This window comes from Excalfactoria chinensis, chromosome 1 (assembly GCF_039878825.1).
Source record: "Excalfactoria chinensis isolate bCotChi1 chromosome 1, bCotChi1.hap2, whole genome shotgun sequence".
In the NCBI taxonomy this organism is placed as follows: Eukaryota; Metazoa; Chordata; class Aves; order Galliformes; family Phasianidae; genus Excalfactoria; species Excalfactoria chinensis.
The window spans coordinates 17,145,695-17,161,813 of record NC_092825.1 but is presented as its reverse complement, the minus strand read 5'-3'; the positions used below and the strand labels follow the sequence as shown (position 1 = coordinate 17,161,813).

Genomic DNA, 16,119 nt, shown 5'->3' with positions numbered 1-16,119 from the left:
TGGTAAAGATCAGCCCAGTGGATGGTGCTTCATAGGGGAAAGTGAGTTGGAAACTACTGATGCTGCCTATTGTACAGAATTTCCTGAAATAAGTGACTTAAGCTCTCTGGAGCTTGACTGACTTTCCACAACTAAGTAATGATAGGTGTATCTATTTCTGATCTTTTAGGTGCAGATTTACTCTTTGACTGACTGCTGCTGGGGGCAGGCAAACAGCAGTGGTGGAAACAGGGTGAGAAAGAGTTGGGAGGTTATTCTTAAGTAGGCATTCACTGATGGTTGCTACAGAGGGGCAGCAAAGACCATACCCACTCTGCTGCTTTCCTTCCTACTGCACACAGGACCTGTTTTGTGTGATGGGCAAACACAAGTGCTAGTCCTGGGCTTGGCTGGCTCAAAAGGGGTCCTTTGAGTGTGTGCGTGCAGCTGTCCTGTGGACACCCACAGCAAAATCCTTCACATCTTCAAATAGGGCTATGATGACTCACCTAAAAATGATACATAATAACAAAGGGCAACCTTTGCAGGAAGAGCTACAGATGACACAACAGCGCTTGACCAAAATGTAAGGTTGTTATGGTTACCCAAAAGCAGAAGTATGACCCAGAGACCCTGTGAGAGCAAACTGAAACGAATTTTCTAAGCTCGAGCTTGAACTTTGCCCAAAGAAATAATAAATACCGATTACTCGTAGTTTGGAGACCTGGTTTTGCAGCCCTGACCTCCGCCCTGCTTCTCCCTCCTTCCTCAGCTGAGCTGAGGTACTTAAATGCGCGCTGAGGCGCTCGGTGCCGCCAGCTCGAATCCTGCCCGCAGCTCCGGGCCGCGCCTCGCCAACCCGTCCCCGGAGGCGCAGCGTTGCCGCTTCCCGCCCCGTGCTGCCCGGTGCCTCCGCCAGGCCCCGCGCCGCGCTCCGCCATGGAGGGGCGGGGACGGGGGGAGCGGCGGCGCAGGCCCCGCCCGGCGGCAGCAGCGGCGGCGGCAGCGGCGGGGCTGGGCGGTGCCTGGCGCCCTCACGTCCCTTCCCTCTCCCTCCCCCCCCGTCGGCGCAGCGCTGTGGTGAAGCCGCATTGTTTGTGCCGAGGGGGGAGGGGAGCTGCCGAGCCCGGGGAGCCGAGCGCCGAGCCCGCAGCCGGACCGCGACCTGCGCCGTGCCTCACGAATGCGCTGTGCTCGGTGGCGGCAGCAGCCCCGTACCCAGCGCCGGGTACCCGCCGCCGCGGGCAGCGCGGCCCCTTCAGCGCCCGCTCGCCCGCCCGCGGCCGCCGGACGCGGGAGCAGGCGGCAGCAGCGCCGGCGGGACCGCCGCCATTAGACCGGCCGCAGCGTCGGGCGCAGAGGCGGAGCGGGAGGTCTGTCAGCCGCGCTCCGCGGCTCCCACAACGTGAGTGAAGCCGGGCGGGCGGCGTGGCGGCCGAGCCGGCCGGTCGGTCCGGAGGCGGGAGGGAAGGGGAGGAAGGACGGCGGGGCCGGGCCCGGCGCAGAGGGACGGCGCGGAGGGCGAGCGGCCGTGGGCGAGGCGGCGCGGGGGGAAGCGGAGCGCGGCGCTCTGGGGGAGGCGCCGCTGGAGCTGTTTTGTCAGCCGCCATATTGTGGGCCGAGTATTTTCGCGGAGGGGAGGGAGGCGACTGTTGGGGAAGGGCTGAGATGATGGGCCCGGGCAGGAACCATCCTCACGGGGGCCGGGAGGGGGGAACGCTGGGACCGGGCAGGAACCATCGGGCGCGGAGGGGTGTGTGTGCGCCGCGGCCTCTCTGGGCGTGGGCAGGAAGTGCTCGCGCAGGAGCCGGCGGGGGCGGGCCGTGGGCGGCCCCGCGCGGTGCGGCCGTGGGGGCTGCCGGGCCGAGCGGCGGCTGTGACGGGACGGCAGGAGGGATGCGAGAGGCGCACAGCCCGCGCTGCCGTCCCCGGGCAGAGCTGAGCCGAGCCCATCCGCCGCGCCGCGAACGCTAATTCTTTGTGTTCCCCTGAGGGCAGTGCTCCTGCCCCGCCGCTTTGCATTGGGTGTTGTCTTCCCCGTATGCTGTAAGCGGTGTCTGCTTATCCGGCCTCATTGTCTGGGACTAAAGAGCATTCCTGTGTCTTTCTCTTTGTAATACTCTGCATGAAAGTGTCCATTGAGAATGGCATTCCCTTTTCCTTTGAGCAGGGTATGCGGGGACCCGAGGCAATTGGTTTGAAGAGGAGGAAGGTAACTGGGACAAAAGTTGTGACAGGAATTTGATCAGAATCGCGTGCTGTTACACCTTTTCTGTTGGCTTTAGCTCTCCTGCTCCTTACTAAAAAATATTTTAGCCTCCTACCATGCATTCTGCACAGAGAACTGTCTGTGTGCACTCTTGCTGGTGAGGGGGAAGTGTCAGCGGTGCCTCTCTGCCCAAGCAGCTGATGGAGTGCTGAGAGGGGAGCTGCAAACTTTCCTGTTTGATCTCTGTTGTTCTGAGAGGCTGAAATGTGCTAACAGGAATCGCCTCCTTTTGCTGAAGGTGTGATATCGTCGGTATAGAATGGAGCTGATGTCATAGTCGAGTGGTCTTCATTCCTGAGGGCCTGCGGGATGGTGGAGAGGGAAGAAAGGTGTCTGCTAATTAACAAGGAAAAGCAAAGCAAATGCTAATCGGTACTCTGTATGCAGAAATGCAGTCTTTCTCCAGAATATTCATAGGACACTTGCAAGTATTCTTTTCTCCGGGAAGGATGAAAGATAAAAAGCTGCCACTTCTTTGGCTTCTGGGACATTGAAGTTATTCATGCTTAAGTTTTTACAAAAGCAAGCCAGATTAGTACCAATTCCAATTCTGTGTTTGCTCTGTTAAGGTTTGTATGGTATCCATTCTCCCAGCAAATTGTCATTTGCTTTGTAATTTAGCGTTATTTATAGATGAGTGTTAAAAGAAAGATGCTTAGATGGATAGCTCAATCATTTTTTTAGCATTCTGATTCATACAGTTTGACATTTATGACAGTAATCCTGAGCAAGAATGTGCTTTAAAATATTTTCTTCCTGTTCTTGTTGCCTTCTTGCAGTCATGCTTAAGAATTTTAGGAAGAGGCAGAGAGAGCTTGGAAATCTAGCTTTCCACTCCTCCCCCCTCTCCTTTAATTCCAGGCTAGGCTTGCTTGATAATTAAACGTGAGCAAATATGCACAGTTTCTCATTTCTGAGGGCTGCTTTCCATCTCTCCCTCAGTAATTAGTTCAGAACTGCCCTCATGGATATCTTGGCTGGTTGTGTGTCTGTTCATGGTTGTAGGGAGAGATACCCTAAAAGAAAATAGACCTTTACATCAGGACAAAACTGAAGTTAAATGTGAGGTAAAAGTAATTTAAATGAACTAGTGTTTGTTTGGTTGGTTTTTGTTGGTTAAATGCAAGACAAGTACCAAAATATGCCATAAAACGCAACCACACTGACATGAGTGGGTTGTTATACATTTACACATCAGTGTGTTTGAGCTGAAAAATCTTCATTTTTGCTAATAAACAAATGAGAGTCACTAGGATATCTTTTACCTCTGTGTTACGACATCTGTTGTGAAACTGTGGAAACTAATTTCTAATTTCAGATAAATAAATTGTTAAACTATTAAGTGTTTCTTTCACACTTGTTTGAAGAGGTGGTGGAATCTTTTTTGTTTTTTATTCATCTCATGTTTATAAAGATGATCAGAAAAATGTTATGATTAAGGACTGGCTTTTGAGCATGTGCTGTAAAAATAAGTAATAAGAATTAAGAGATACCTACATAGAAATCAGATCCGTGAGTAAGATCCTGAACTCGCACATGAATAACAGGGATAGTGTGGATTCATTTTTTAATTTTCTTCTTGGGAAAAGAAGATTTGCTCGTGAGAGCAGATAGATAAGACTCTAAAGGGCTACTTTAAATGCTATCTGCCTACATTATCTCGTCCTCCATTAAAAGAAGTTCCTTCAGGACTTTGAGAGTAGACTTGTTGAAAGTGGCATCATAGACTGACCAAAAAAAAAGTCACTGTTCTGTGTGTCAACCATTCCAGTCTTTGCTGTTTTCTTCATTAAGTAATTATACTGCTCTGACAATAGTCGTGCTTTGAGCTCTTTTGACATGTTAATGTGAGTAGAATTATTTTAACTGAAAAAAGGCATGAAGTGCAGAATTTCTGATTGATGAGGATTTAAATGGTGAGGCTGTAATCATAGATTAAGCAGTTCATTACAGATCAAGTTTGTTTTATTAGTGACTTATCAGGAAGAGAAAAGGAGAAAGATAGAAGAGCCTTGTAAGCTTGTCATGAATGGTTCTATAATATTTTTCAATCTTGATAGAAAAAGAGCTGTCTTAAAGGGTTTAAGCATGGAAGCTCTCAGGATTTTTGTAATCAAGTTGAGTACCCATCCTTGTTATGGTGTTTCATAGGGAGGGAAAAAGCTAGTTTTTTTGGTTTTTTTTCTTTTGATATGGTATTTGTAACAGAGGCTGGCTGACCTTGTTCCAGTAGGTGTCTTGAAAATATAAAGTTATGTAAGTTTCATTTTATAAAGTACTTGGATTTGGATTGAAAGACTGGAAGTTATTTATCTACTCTTTTTGCTATGAGGAAAGCTATGAGAATGGATTGAGGGATGAGGGCGTGTATCTGTGTACATGCACACTCAGCTGCTCATTTTGCATGTTTTCAGTATAAATCAAATCTACTTTACAAGTTGAGCATTTCCTAACTGCGGTCCTATTTCATCATATTTACATTATGAGTTGAATTCTGTTCTTGTCATTCTGTGCATATCACTATATTTGAAAGTTTTGACACTGAATGGGATTCAGCCTGCTAATGTAGGAGTTAGATAAAAGAATAAAACGTACACTGATAATAACTTTCTGGAGATGGAGATGTAATTCTTAAAAACAGAAATTGTTTCTGTGGATGTGTAGTTAGGTAAAGAACTATACACTCAGTATTCTTTTAAAAAAGCTTTGTCAGCTTTGGAGGTATGAATATTTTTCTAGCTCTAAGTATGGGGGTAGTAAAGGGATTGTTAATATGATTTTAAAATTGCACGGAATAAAGTTGTGGGGAAAACTTACTTTTCTTCCAGGATTATGTCAGTTCTTCTAGAGGTGAGACCTGGAGGAAAAAAAATTTCAGGCTGTTGAAAAGAACTGCACATACTCAGCAATGGAAATACTGTATTAAAGATTTTCCTACAATGTAACAGTTATCCTTTTTGTCTGAGCCTTTCTTATTATTTTCCTATAGTTGTTACAGTTAGCTCTTAGGAAGCGTTTTTATGTTATGGACTGTGTAAGCACAGCTATACTTAAATAAGCTAGGGTTGTTGTTGTTTTAATTTTCTTTTGGAAAAGGTTGGATAGGTAGTTTGGGGCCATAGAACTGAAGTTGCTTCTTACTGTAATAAAACTAATCTTCTTATATAAATTTTCAGAGTTCATAATTTTAACTGTTGCTCTCATTTTAGGGAAACATTACCAAATGAGGAGGAAAGGAAGATGTCATCGAGTATCTGCAACAAGACATTCTTCTTCCCCATGCAGTATTAAGCACTCCCCCACACGAGAAACCTTGACTTACGCTCAAGCTCAAAGAATGGTTGAAATAGAAATTGAAGGTCGCCTACATAGGATCAGTATCTTTGATCCTTTAGAGATTATATTAGAAGATGATCTTACAGCCCAGGAAATGAGTGAATGCAACAGCAATAAAGAAAATAGCGAAAGACCACCAGTTTGTCTAAGAAGCAAACGGCATAAAAATAACAAAGTGAAAAAGAAAAATGAAGCTCTTCCGAGCTCACATGGCATACCTGCTACAACAGCTCCTCTTCCAGAACCAAAAGTACGGATTGTTGAATACAGTCCCCCTTCAGCTCCTCGGAGACCTCCGGTTTATTATAAGTTCATTGAAAAGTCAGCAGAAGAACTTGATAATGAAGTCGAGTATGACATGGATGAGGAAGATTATGCGTGGTTAGAAATAATTAATGAGAAACGGAAAAGTGATGGAGTGTCAGTTGTTTCCCAAAACATGTTTGAATTCCTTATGGATAGGTTTGAGAAAGAGTCTTATTGTGAGAACCAAAAACAGGGTGATCATCAGTCTTTAATAGATGAAGATGCAGTGTGTTGTATATGCATGGATGGTGAATGTCAGAACAGCAATGTAATCCTGTTTTGTGATATGTGTAATTTAGCAGTACATCAGGAATGCTATGGGGTGCCATATATACCTGAGGGCCAGTGGCTCTGCAGACACTGTCTGCAGTCCCGTTCTCGGCCTGTAGACTGTGTGCTGTGCCCAAACAAGGGAGGTGCCTTTAAAAAGACTGATGATGATCGTTGGGGACATGTTGTGTGTGCTTTGTGGATTCCAGAGGTTGGATTTGCCAATACAGTTTTTATTGAGCCAATTGACGGTGTCAGGAACATTCCCCCAGCCAGATGGAAGTTAACGTGCTACCTCTGTAAACAGAAAGGTGTTGGTGCCTGCATCCAGTGCCACAAAGCAAACTGCTATACTGCATTCCATGTGACATGTGCTCAAAAGGCTGGTCTGTATATGAAAATGGAACCTGTGAAAGAACTGACCGGCAGTGGGACAACATTCTCTGTAAAAAAGACTGCCTATTGTGATGTACATACTCCACCAGGTTGCATACGGAGACCTCTAAATATTTATGGAGAAGCTGAAATCAAAAACGGTGTTTGTAGAAAGGAGGGATCAGTCAGAACTGCTAGGTCTACATCAAAAGTCAGAAAAAAGACAAAAAAAGCCAAGAAAACAGTTGTTGAACCCTGTACAGTTATGCCAACCGTATCTGCTCCTTATATTCCCCCCCAGAGGTAAGCAAACCATCCAAGTGAGAGAAACCTTTACTTAATTTATCTGTTGAATTTTAAGCCAATGCTTTTAGATGGAGGCTTAGAAGTTTTTGTCTGTTTCTTCTGTCTTTGGCAAAGATCATGCTCAGAAGTTTAATGTAAATTGTGTATGTTGCACTTCATTGACTGTGTGTTAAAAATGCCGTAGCTTCTTTAGAGGAATTAGGGAGTTTTCAGAAACTCCCCCTTTTTTTTTTTTTCTCTTTTTTTTTTTTTTTTTGTTTGTTTTTATTATTATTTTTTATTTTGTCAGACCACGTCATGTTGTGTGCTCTGTTGTTGTCTGCTGTTCTTTTGAAAATTAGCCTCAGAATTCAAAATAGCTGATGTACTTGAACTTTATTTTAAAAAAACAAGCTCAAAGTTAACTGTGTTTACAAGCTGGTAATCAAACTTCTTTTCCTAACTTAAGAATTCCAAAATGAAAATTAGATTTGCATGTATAGGATATTAATAATGTTTTTATCTTACCTAACATAAATATAAGCATGTACTGTATGATCTATGCAGGTACAAAAGGTCTTCTAAGAGGTATTTTCCTTGTGGTACAAAATAATTTCTCAGGAGGTTTTTCCTATATCTTCATTAACATTTCGCAAATGCAATAGCATTTATGAAGATTTGGGTGAATTTCTTACCCCTCATACTTTAGGTAATGCAGTCTTATTGTGTAACTCAACATGAATGTGCTCTCCCACACAATTATGCTGGCATATCTGTAGTCCTGTAACTTTAGTACAGTTTCTCTTCTTGAACCAAAACTAATGTGTGTGCAGAAGAGTTTTAATCTTAACACCACGTTTGCTTATGAATTTATCCTTTGTAAGAACTTCTGCTGATTCTTTTATTAGCATATTGAAATTTTCACAGAAGCTGTTATTTCAGTGCAAAATGTAAACATCAGAGCTGAAGATGCCCTTTACATCTAACGTGCCATATTTTTTATTTTAGCAGTGATGATCAGGGGGCTGGCAGATGGCTCTAGATCTGGTGAGGCTAGTGAAGCGATGCTTGAATGAAAAAGCAGGAATGTTTTAAAGTCTGTTTTCATATGTAATTAACAGAATTGGAACAGAACGATGGTTTTTGAATGCTTTTTATTTCAGGAGTTAAAGATTTTTGGAATGAATTTTGATTAAATTAGCTACACTAGTTCAAAAGAGCAGCATCATCTCACTTCAGATTTCTTTCACTTAAACTGAGTTATAATGCATTTCAGTAGTGGAAATATATGTTTATGGGATTTGAGTAATGGAATAAAGCTCTGGGTTAGAAAAACACTGTTTTAGCTCTGCTGAGCATTTTAGACATAATATACTGTGCTGAGAAGCATTAAATTGGACTATTGGGACTAAAACCAAGTTTGTCTTTATTATGTGTTTTGCTTCCCGCATCTACTGCAGCAGTATATTTGTTTACCCCTTGAATTAAATTCTTACTGAATTTAATAACCATACATTAAAAAGTTTCTCAGTAGAGTCACCGGTTTCATGTACAGGTTAATCGTGTACAAGGCTCTTAAGATACTATAAATAAGCAATGCTTTTTGAAAGCTGGCTACCAAGTGTCAGGTAGTGGACATCTGAAGACCAGTTAAATTAATCTAAACAGTGTTTAGAGATGACAGTTTTCCTGTAATAAGAACTACTAATGTATGTCGGTACTCACTAATTTTGTTAACCTTTAGCCTCCTGTGTGATGTTTAAGGACATCATCAGATGATTGCACTGTTTTGTGTTGTGGCTCACTTGGCAAAATTGTATTATTTTTGTTAAGTGATGCACCAATGAAGGGCTTAAGTTGGTAGTTAGCAGCAGATATTGTTATATGAACTTGTACTGTTGTCCATGGGAGAAAGTTTATAAAAACAATTTGCCTGAATGAAGATCATCCTGATTGATTTTTATTTTGTGTCTCCTTCCAACAGAAAGAACTTGGACTAAATGAGAGTTGAGAATTGGAATGTGTGTTCCTAGTTGTAGCTTTGGCAATCCTACCCACAGATAACTTTTGTTAAAGTCAGACCCTGACACTGAAGGGATGCCATCATCAGAATTTTTTTTTTAACAGTTTTTAGTTTCCAGGAGCAGATATATAAGGACTGTTAATTTCTTTCTACTGAGAGATTGAGAGATTCCAAGTATGCTCAGATTCGTGTTACTGCATACATGGATATTTGTTGGGATAGCACATTCTAATGATACTTTATATCACAAATGTAAAACAAAACAAACAAACAAACAAAACCACCCATAGTTTAAAACTTAAAGTTTCTAACTTTGTTATAAATGTATTGTCTTCATGCAAGAAGATTCTTAAATATTCTTTCTGACGAGGATACATTTAGTCATGGAAAATTAATATCTGAATTGAAAGCAAAACAGAAATGAGCACATTAAAAGGTGAATTTTATTTTTCTTTCCCAACTCTCAGTTGTCCAATTTTTTATTCTTTTTTTTTTTTGTTGTTGTTGTTGTCTAGAAAAGCTGTGTTTTTGATGTGGAGTTAACTACACATCTATATACTAATAACAAATTATGTGAAACGTTTTGTATCTGTCTTCATTTAAATTGTACCTTTAATCTGTTCTTAAGTATGTGAATTGTTTTTTCTTTCCTTGGAGTTGGAATGTGATTTACCTTTCCAGAAAACTTTAAGAAGAGCAATTAAACTGTTCACCTCTAGAGAAGAAAAAATAGACTCCAGCTTTAAACACTGGTGTTTTTTTGTGTTTAAAGTTTTGTGAACCTTATTCTTTTCATCTGTGAGGACTGAGGAACACCTGGGGAGCTGTTTGGTTTTGGTTTACTTTCTTCATCATTAATACCTAGACTGCACGTGTCCATGGCTGGTTCTTTAGAGATAGTAGCTGCAGTAGTACATAAATGCTAATTTGAACACACCTGCTTGGAGAAACTCCTCTTGTCATTTATGTTTAGTTGAAGGTAGTAGGGATATATTTTGTTTCCTTATCTGTGTAGTGAATGTATGTCAAAAACTGAACATTTTACTAACGCCATTTTAGTAATTCTGTTCTCTGAAATGCCTCTGTTTGTTTTAAGATACGTTAAAAATAATGTTGTAAAAAAGTATCATCATTTCTACACAGTTTTTTGTAACTTGTGAATTTCTGTATCTAATTCTTTGTTCCTTAGATTCTGCTGTGAGTGGCTTTGAGACCTGTATTCTTTCCAGTTACCATTGTTTCTTAGCAAATGTAATGTTTGAAACTGTTTAGAGTTATGTAGGTAGTATCATGCCTTGGTTATTTGTGATCTAATTATATGGCCTTTCAGACTGTCATCTGTGAACCGCTGACCACAGTATCAGAACGTGTTAAATGTCAATAAGAGGAGATGAATGCTCGTTTCCCACTCACTTTTTATTTCTGGGCATCCATTTATCATCTTGTACCTCAGTTTTTCAGGATGTCTGCATAAGTGCCCACTTCCAGAGATGCAGTGTGTCATGTTAGAGCGTTAAGGTGAATTCATTTCTTGTTTCTTAGTAAGTTGCTTAGCACTTGGAGTAAACAACTGGGAAATTTTCTGGATGGATATGCATCTGGCCTTCCTGGCTATGTAAGTGTTCTCCTTTAGTTAGAGATTCTACTCAATTCTTCTTTAAATATGAAGTATTGAATCGCTGATTATGTTGTACAGACAGTACTTGACACATTGACGCAGTAGTCAGAGGTGCAGGCTTCCTGCAGCCACCAGCTGATCTATCTGGAAATAGTAGGTGGATTTTGCATTGAATATGTGCAAGGCTCATACTTCACTGGTAATACATGGTGGTTGAATTTCACATAGTTAGATAAAAGAGTCTTTTTTCTAATTAAGTATGGGAAGTGTTTTCTTTACATTTCAGGTCTAAAACTTCCAAGGTAGGAAGTTCTGACTTTTACAGTTGAGTTGACAATCTAAGACTTCCTTCATGTTTGTTTGAGTTACCCTGTAGTGGCTCTATACTCCTTTTCTTGTGAATTGTTCCTCCTGTTGCTATTATCATCCTTTTTAATAGCTGCCTTACCCTGTGAATAAGCTAGTTTTTCACAGCAAACATTACAGTGTTTCTCTTATTCTTGAGTGCTTTATTCTGTAGTACAAATAACATCATTTTGGTGTAATCTTTTGATCTTGTGTTGTTAAAGAGGCATCTAAGATGTAATTGTTTTATGCAAAACAAAGTCCGTATTAGCATTTGTGTTCTTGAAGAAGTGTTGTGTAACCAGGATTTTGTGGGCATATACTTGAGGGAAACGTAAATAAAATACTTAATCTTCAGTAATTTGGAAACACATGCTGAGACCCTGTGTTATTTGCATCATTAAAATAACATTTATGCAGGTATTTTATTAAGTGGAAGCAGATAGTTGGAAGTAAATAGATGCTTTCATTGTTAGTTTCTGTTTCTGCATGGTATATGTGTATTGCCTGAAGTTAAGAAAGCATTTCAAATGCTGTACTTGCACAGGGAACAGAAAGTAAGCTCAAGAATCACTGCTTCAGTAATAAGGCATTAGACTGGCTTTTCAGTGTGTCATCTGTGTTACATCATACTGTTAAAAATTTTGTGAAACTAGTGGAGTAGCAAGTAGATAACTGAGAGGTTATTGAAATGCTAAAGATATTTTCAACTTTTTAAAAGCTAACGTTTTTATGTTTCATATTATCTGAATTTTCTGTTTGTCTGCTGTGATTAAAGAGCATGTTGTTCCTGGTAGTAAAAAATGGATTTTCATTGCTGTATATATCAATGTAGAATCAGTGGGGTTTTTTGCTATTGTTTCATAATTTATACAGTAGGACTTCTTAACAAATAATGTAATGTTGTCATGGTATACTAGTCATAGGACTCTTCGTGGACTCTAATATGAAATATGGACGAGAAAAATAACTGAAGAGATAGTGGTGATACACAGTGTAACCAGAAGGGAACGTTTATGAAAGAGTTTGAGACACTATCACTTTGTACTCATGGATGTTGCTTCTTAATCATATATGTGGCGTGAGAGCCTAGGGGCTTTAGTGCATTGGTTTTCTCTGCCTTCTAAGCATGGACAAGAATAAGAAATATTACTTAAAATTCAACGTTAGAAAAAGCATTGAGTAATACTTTTGAGAGTCAGTGTTGCAACAAAATTGAAGCCATATAAATCCACATATCTGTTAATCATTTGTACTTGAATATACGTGTATGTATATTTTCACTCAGTGATGTGGAAATACTCTAATTATAGGAGAACATGATGTCACCTTATGGTTGTACCTAATAATTAGATGGTGGAACCACCTAGGTGTAAAGCAGAAGGGGGGATATCAGCAGTCATTCACTTTGCTGATCATTTTTATAGGACCGATTAACTTCAAAGTATTTTCTGATACATGTAGAAATCATCTGTTGGAGTCAGCCTATGTTTTTGCTTCACAAAAGTATAATTTTACCCAAACCAGAAAAAGAGTACAAGAGGGATCACTAGCTTTGCCTCAGTGCTATTTAAAGCCAACAATAATGATAATGAAAGGTACTGTGGCTTTGGAGCTTTATGTTCAACCAGTTAATTTTGACTTTGGTTGCCTTGTTAGATGACAATTAGTACATGCATATAAGTAAATATAACTTTTTAATAGGTTGTAAAAATAAGTTTTTCATTAAAAAAAAAAAAAAAAAAAAAAAAAGGTAACTTGTGTATCTGGCAATAAAATTCAGTTGTGACTGATTTCTGAGAGGCAACAATCCCTCCTCCTCCTCAAGGTGGAAAGGATATATCGTATTTAAACACTTTCTTTCTGCAGAGGGAATAGAGGAGCAAACTATAGATATTACTTCCTTCTTTTATGTCTATTTTACATATGCAGAGCATTGAAGATTAAAATAGAAATTAAAATATGTTGGATATTTTGTTCAGGTGCATGGTTGGCATCCTGTGATCCTCCAAGTGGTTTACAGTTACGAAGATTCAAAATTCATTGCCTGGATTTCACAGTAGTAAAATGCCAAAGCTATTTTAATTGCTGGTTTTGTTTTTTTCCCCTTCAATTCTTAAGTGTTTCAACAATTGTGTGGACTTTGTTTTTGTGGCAGTTACAGAAGTGATGCATCTTTTAAGTGCTGTACGAAAATAAGAATTTCAGTATGAATTGTCTGAAGAATGATTTCCTGTAATTTTTTTTTTTTCAGTGGTCCAAATTACAGAATTCACAAGAATTAGTAAACTAAGTTTTCTATAGTTACAGAGAAAAGGTAGTTTTACTTGTTTCTTTCTTTGGTTAGTACTTGGATGCAAATTTAGCTTTTGAGATAATAGTTCAAAATTATAGGCAGTATGGTTGTGACAGATACAAATAGAAAAAAAGTACTGAAAAATACTTTGAACACTTGAAAAGTTGTGACTACGTAAGTTATTTGTGTAGAAAGAGGTGAAAGTATATGCATGTGATTTTACTGTGAGGAGTAGGGAAGTTTTCCAGTGTGGCAGCATTTTGTTACTGCTGGGTTTTGTTTTAGTTAGATAATTTTGTTATCCAAAAGTTTGGAATGTCACAAAATTAATTGCTATGGTAGGAACTAAGTAGCTGGTTATTACTAATTAGGAATTGGCCAGAATTAATGTAGCATTTACTTAACCCTTAAGTTTAGCATTCTACTTTCTTGTCTAGAGAAACTTTCCTAAGCCGCTTGTGCAAGTAGAGATACAGATGCTCAGTTTCATAATCTTTTGAAGCATGAAAAAGTGTTTCCTACATGTTCAGTCAAAATCAAATTAAGTGCTGATTTACATAACAAATAGTAACCTGGAGGCACTTTGAGACTTCAGAATGTGTACCTGTGAATAAAATCTGTGTTGTTAGATCCTCAGAGAATCTGAAAAAGATACTGTACAGGACAAATTTATTAGGTAGATTTTTAAAGCATAAAACTGATGCATCTCTAGAAGCTGAAGATTTCATGTGTAGAGCTAAGAGGAATAGTTGGCAAGTCCCCAGAATTCATTCCAACTCCCAAAATAGAAACTTCTGTAGCTTTTTTTTACTTTGCTTTTCTGTTAATTCTCATCCAATTAGTGTCAGTGGAATCACTGTTACCATCTGTAGTTGATTTGTCTTTTTTTTTTTTTTTTCCCCTTGCTTCCTGTGAGTCTCACTGTGCTCTGTGGAACTTCACTGAGCAAGACTTAAAAGTTCAGCTGCTCTTGATATTGAGCCTCCTCAGTAACAAGATAATCAATTTAAATGTTTTGTGTTCTGTTCTGACAGCTTTTAAAAACGTATCTGCAATATTTGTATTTGAAAATAGGGGTATTTTATTTGCTCACCATTTTATTGTTTGTAGGTATAAAGACTGCTGATTTAGTGATTGTCAGTACAGTTTTATGCTGTTTTTTTGCATGTAGCTTTAACACAACCGTGATTGGTAAAGGAAGATACAAAATTATTGGTTGATGAAACTGGAGGCTGATGGCCTGTATAGTAAAATACTATGGTTAGTTTATTAAAAATGATTGGTTTTAGTGGGTATTTGGTCTTACTGATTCTTATGTGAAGACTTCAGGTAGAGTTACTATAGTAATACTGGAAAAATAATGTCCTTAGCTTTAGTATGGAATTTTCTCTGATTTATATTTTCAAAACTGGGGGACAGAGAGATGCTGTAGAAGTCTTCAGATATTAGAATACTTAAAACTCTGAGGTTAGAAAGCATTTGTGGTCTGAGGAGCTGTTGGAGGTGATTAATAAAAAAGTGGCAGTTTTCCTGTGTGAAACTGCTGCATGGTTAGTCACCAAAGAAGCTGTTTTCACTCTTTCTTGTAACTGTCATAGCTGCCAGAGTGACATGTAGCTGAAACTGGGAGAGGAAGGCGGTTGTGAGTAGGAAGGAGGAAGCTGTGACTTTGCTAGTATGACAGCAGCAAATTTCCTGGGTTGGAGAAAAATATATTAGGTACTTAGAAGAAGAACAACGGGACTAAATGTTACTGTTCACAGTCCATTCCTCTTTGATCAGTGCATTGGGCACCACTGTTGGCAGGGTAGATGTCAAACCTTTTCATTTGGGGAGCGGGTTAATGTAGAGCAATTGATTCAAAAGAAAGATCTCACCAAAGATGTTATGTATTAACTTTCAATTTAATTTATAGTAATTGAGTCTGTCTTAAACTTTCAGAATGAAACAGTTTTCTGTTCCTTTTGTTGTTTTTGTAAGTGTGTTGTAATTAATGTTCTAATTTATCCTCGGCTAGACAGTAGTTTCAGGCTTCAAAAGCTGGTGTTGGAAAGCTTCCACTGAAAAAGTACCTCTCTTTTTAAAGAGAAGCAGGGGATTGTAGGCTGTTTCTGCATTGTGTTTGTACTGCATATAGCAGTGCTTTACAGTTGGATACAAATGTGACTGGGGGAGGGTACCTTATCAGCTTTCTCAGTTGTCTGTGGCATCAATGCAGGAGTTCTGAAAAATGTTTTTACATCTGTAGTTTTGGAATGCAAACGGTACAGAGAGTATGAGAGCACCCAAAAGGCTGCAGTGGTCAGACAGATTTGGTTGAGAAAATGGCTGGCCTGGGGTGTCAGTTTATGCATTGTTACTGTCAGTTTTATCAGCCTGAAACCAAGTAGCGCTGTTGTAAGACCAGTTACCTAACACACCAAATGTCATGGAAGCACCACGTGTTCTGCTCTCGGTTTAGCTTAGTTGTGTTAATTGTTTAAATATTTAGATAGGAAAATGTTTAGTATTTAACATGGTCCACTTCACAGGGCTTCTTGGGCATTTCGCATTAGCAAATTCCCTTTTATCTAACAAACATGGACAGCAAGGACAGTTCTGATCTCTTTTGCTTCCCTGAGATATGTAAAGTCAGTTATGATTGAGGAGGTGATACTTCTGGTATTATCTTCCAAATGTGTGTACCTACCTTCCCATCATTGTGAGATCTCTGAAATAGTGATCTTAGTTTCTTTGGCAATCTCAACAGAGATGTTTACAATAGAGGGGGGAAAAAGAAAAAAAAAAAAAAAAAAGCCTGTTCAGTGTAGTGAGCCTTGTCTACTATTTCTAAAGATAAATCACTGTAGGGTTTTATGTAGTTCTGGGAGGTGACCTACCTTTCTCTGCAAGTCTCACTTCTTTCTGGGAATCTGACAGTGCTACCAGTCAGTCCTGTCCTGCAAAACTACTAACTCTTCTAATAGATTTCTCTTACCTGCCCTGAATAAATAAGGTTTTTTGTGTGTTTCATTAGT

At 39.6% G+C, this 16,119-nt stretch overlaps 1 protein-coding gene across 4 annotated transcripts in view; it reads left to right on the top strand.

Moving 5' to 3' along the window:
* The window catches only part of BRD1 (bromodomain containing 1), a 63,521-nt gene that overhangs the window by 5,118 nt on the left and 42,284 nt on the right, over window positions 1-16,119 (top strand). For 2 of the 4 annotated variants that reach the window (XM_072327093.1, XM_072327092.1), the window contains exons 1-2: window positions 1,260-1,384; window positions 5,458-6,838. In XM_072327093.1, the coding sequence (XP_072183194.1) occupies window positions 5,472-6,838 (1,367 nt within the window). In that variant the 5' untranslated portion in view covers window positions 1,260-1,384; window positions 5,458-5,471. Of the gene's footprint in view, window positions 1-1,050; window positions 1,385-5,457; window positions 6,839-16,119 lie in introns of those variants that run through there. The other 2 variants (XM_072327091.1, XM_072327090.1) reach the window with 2 other exon arrangements.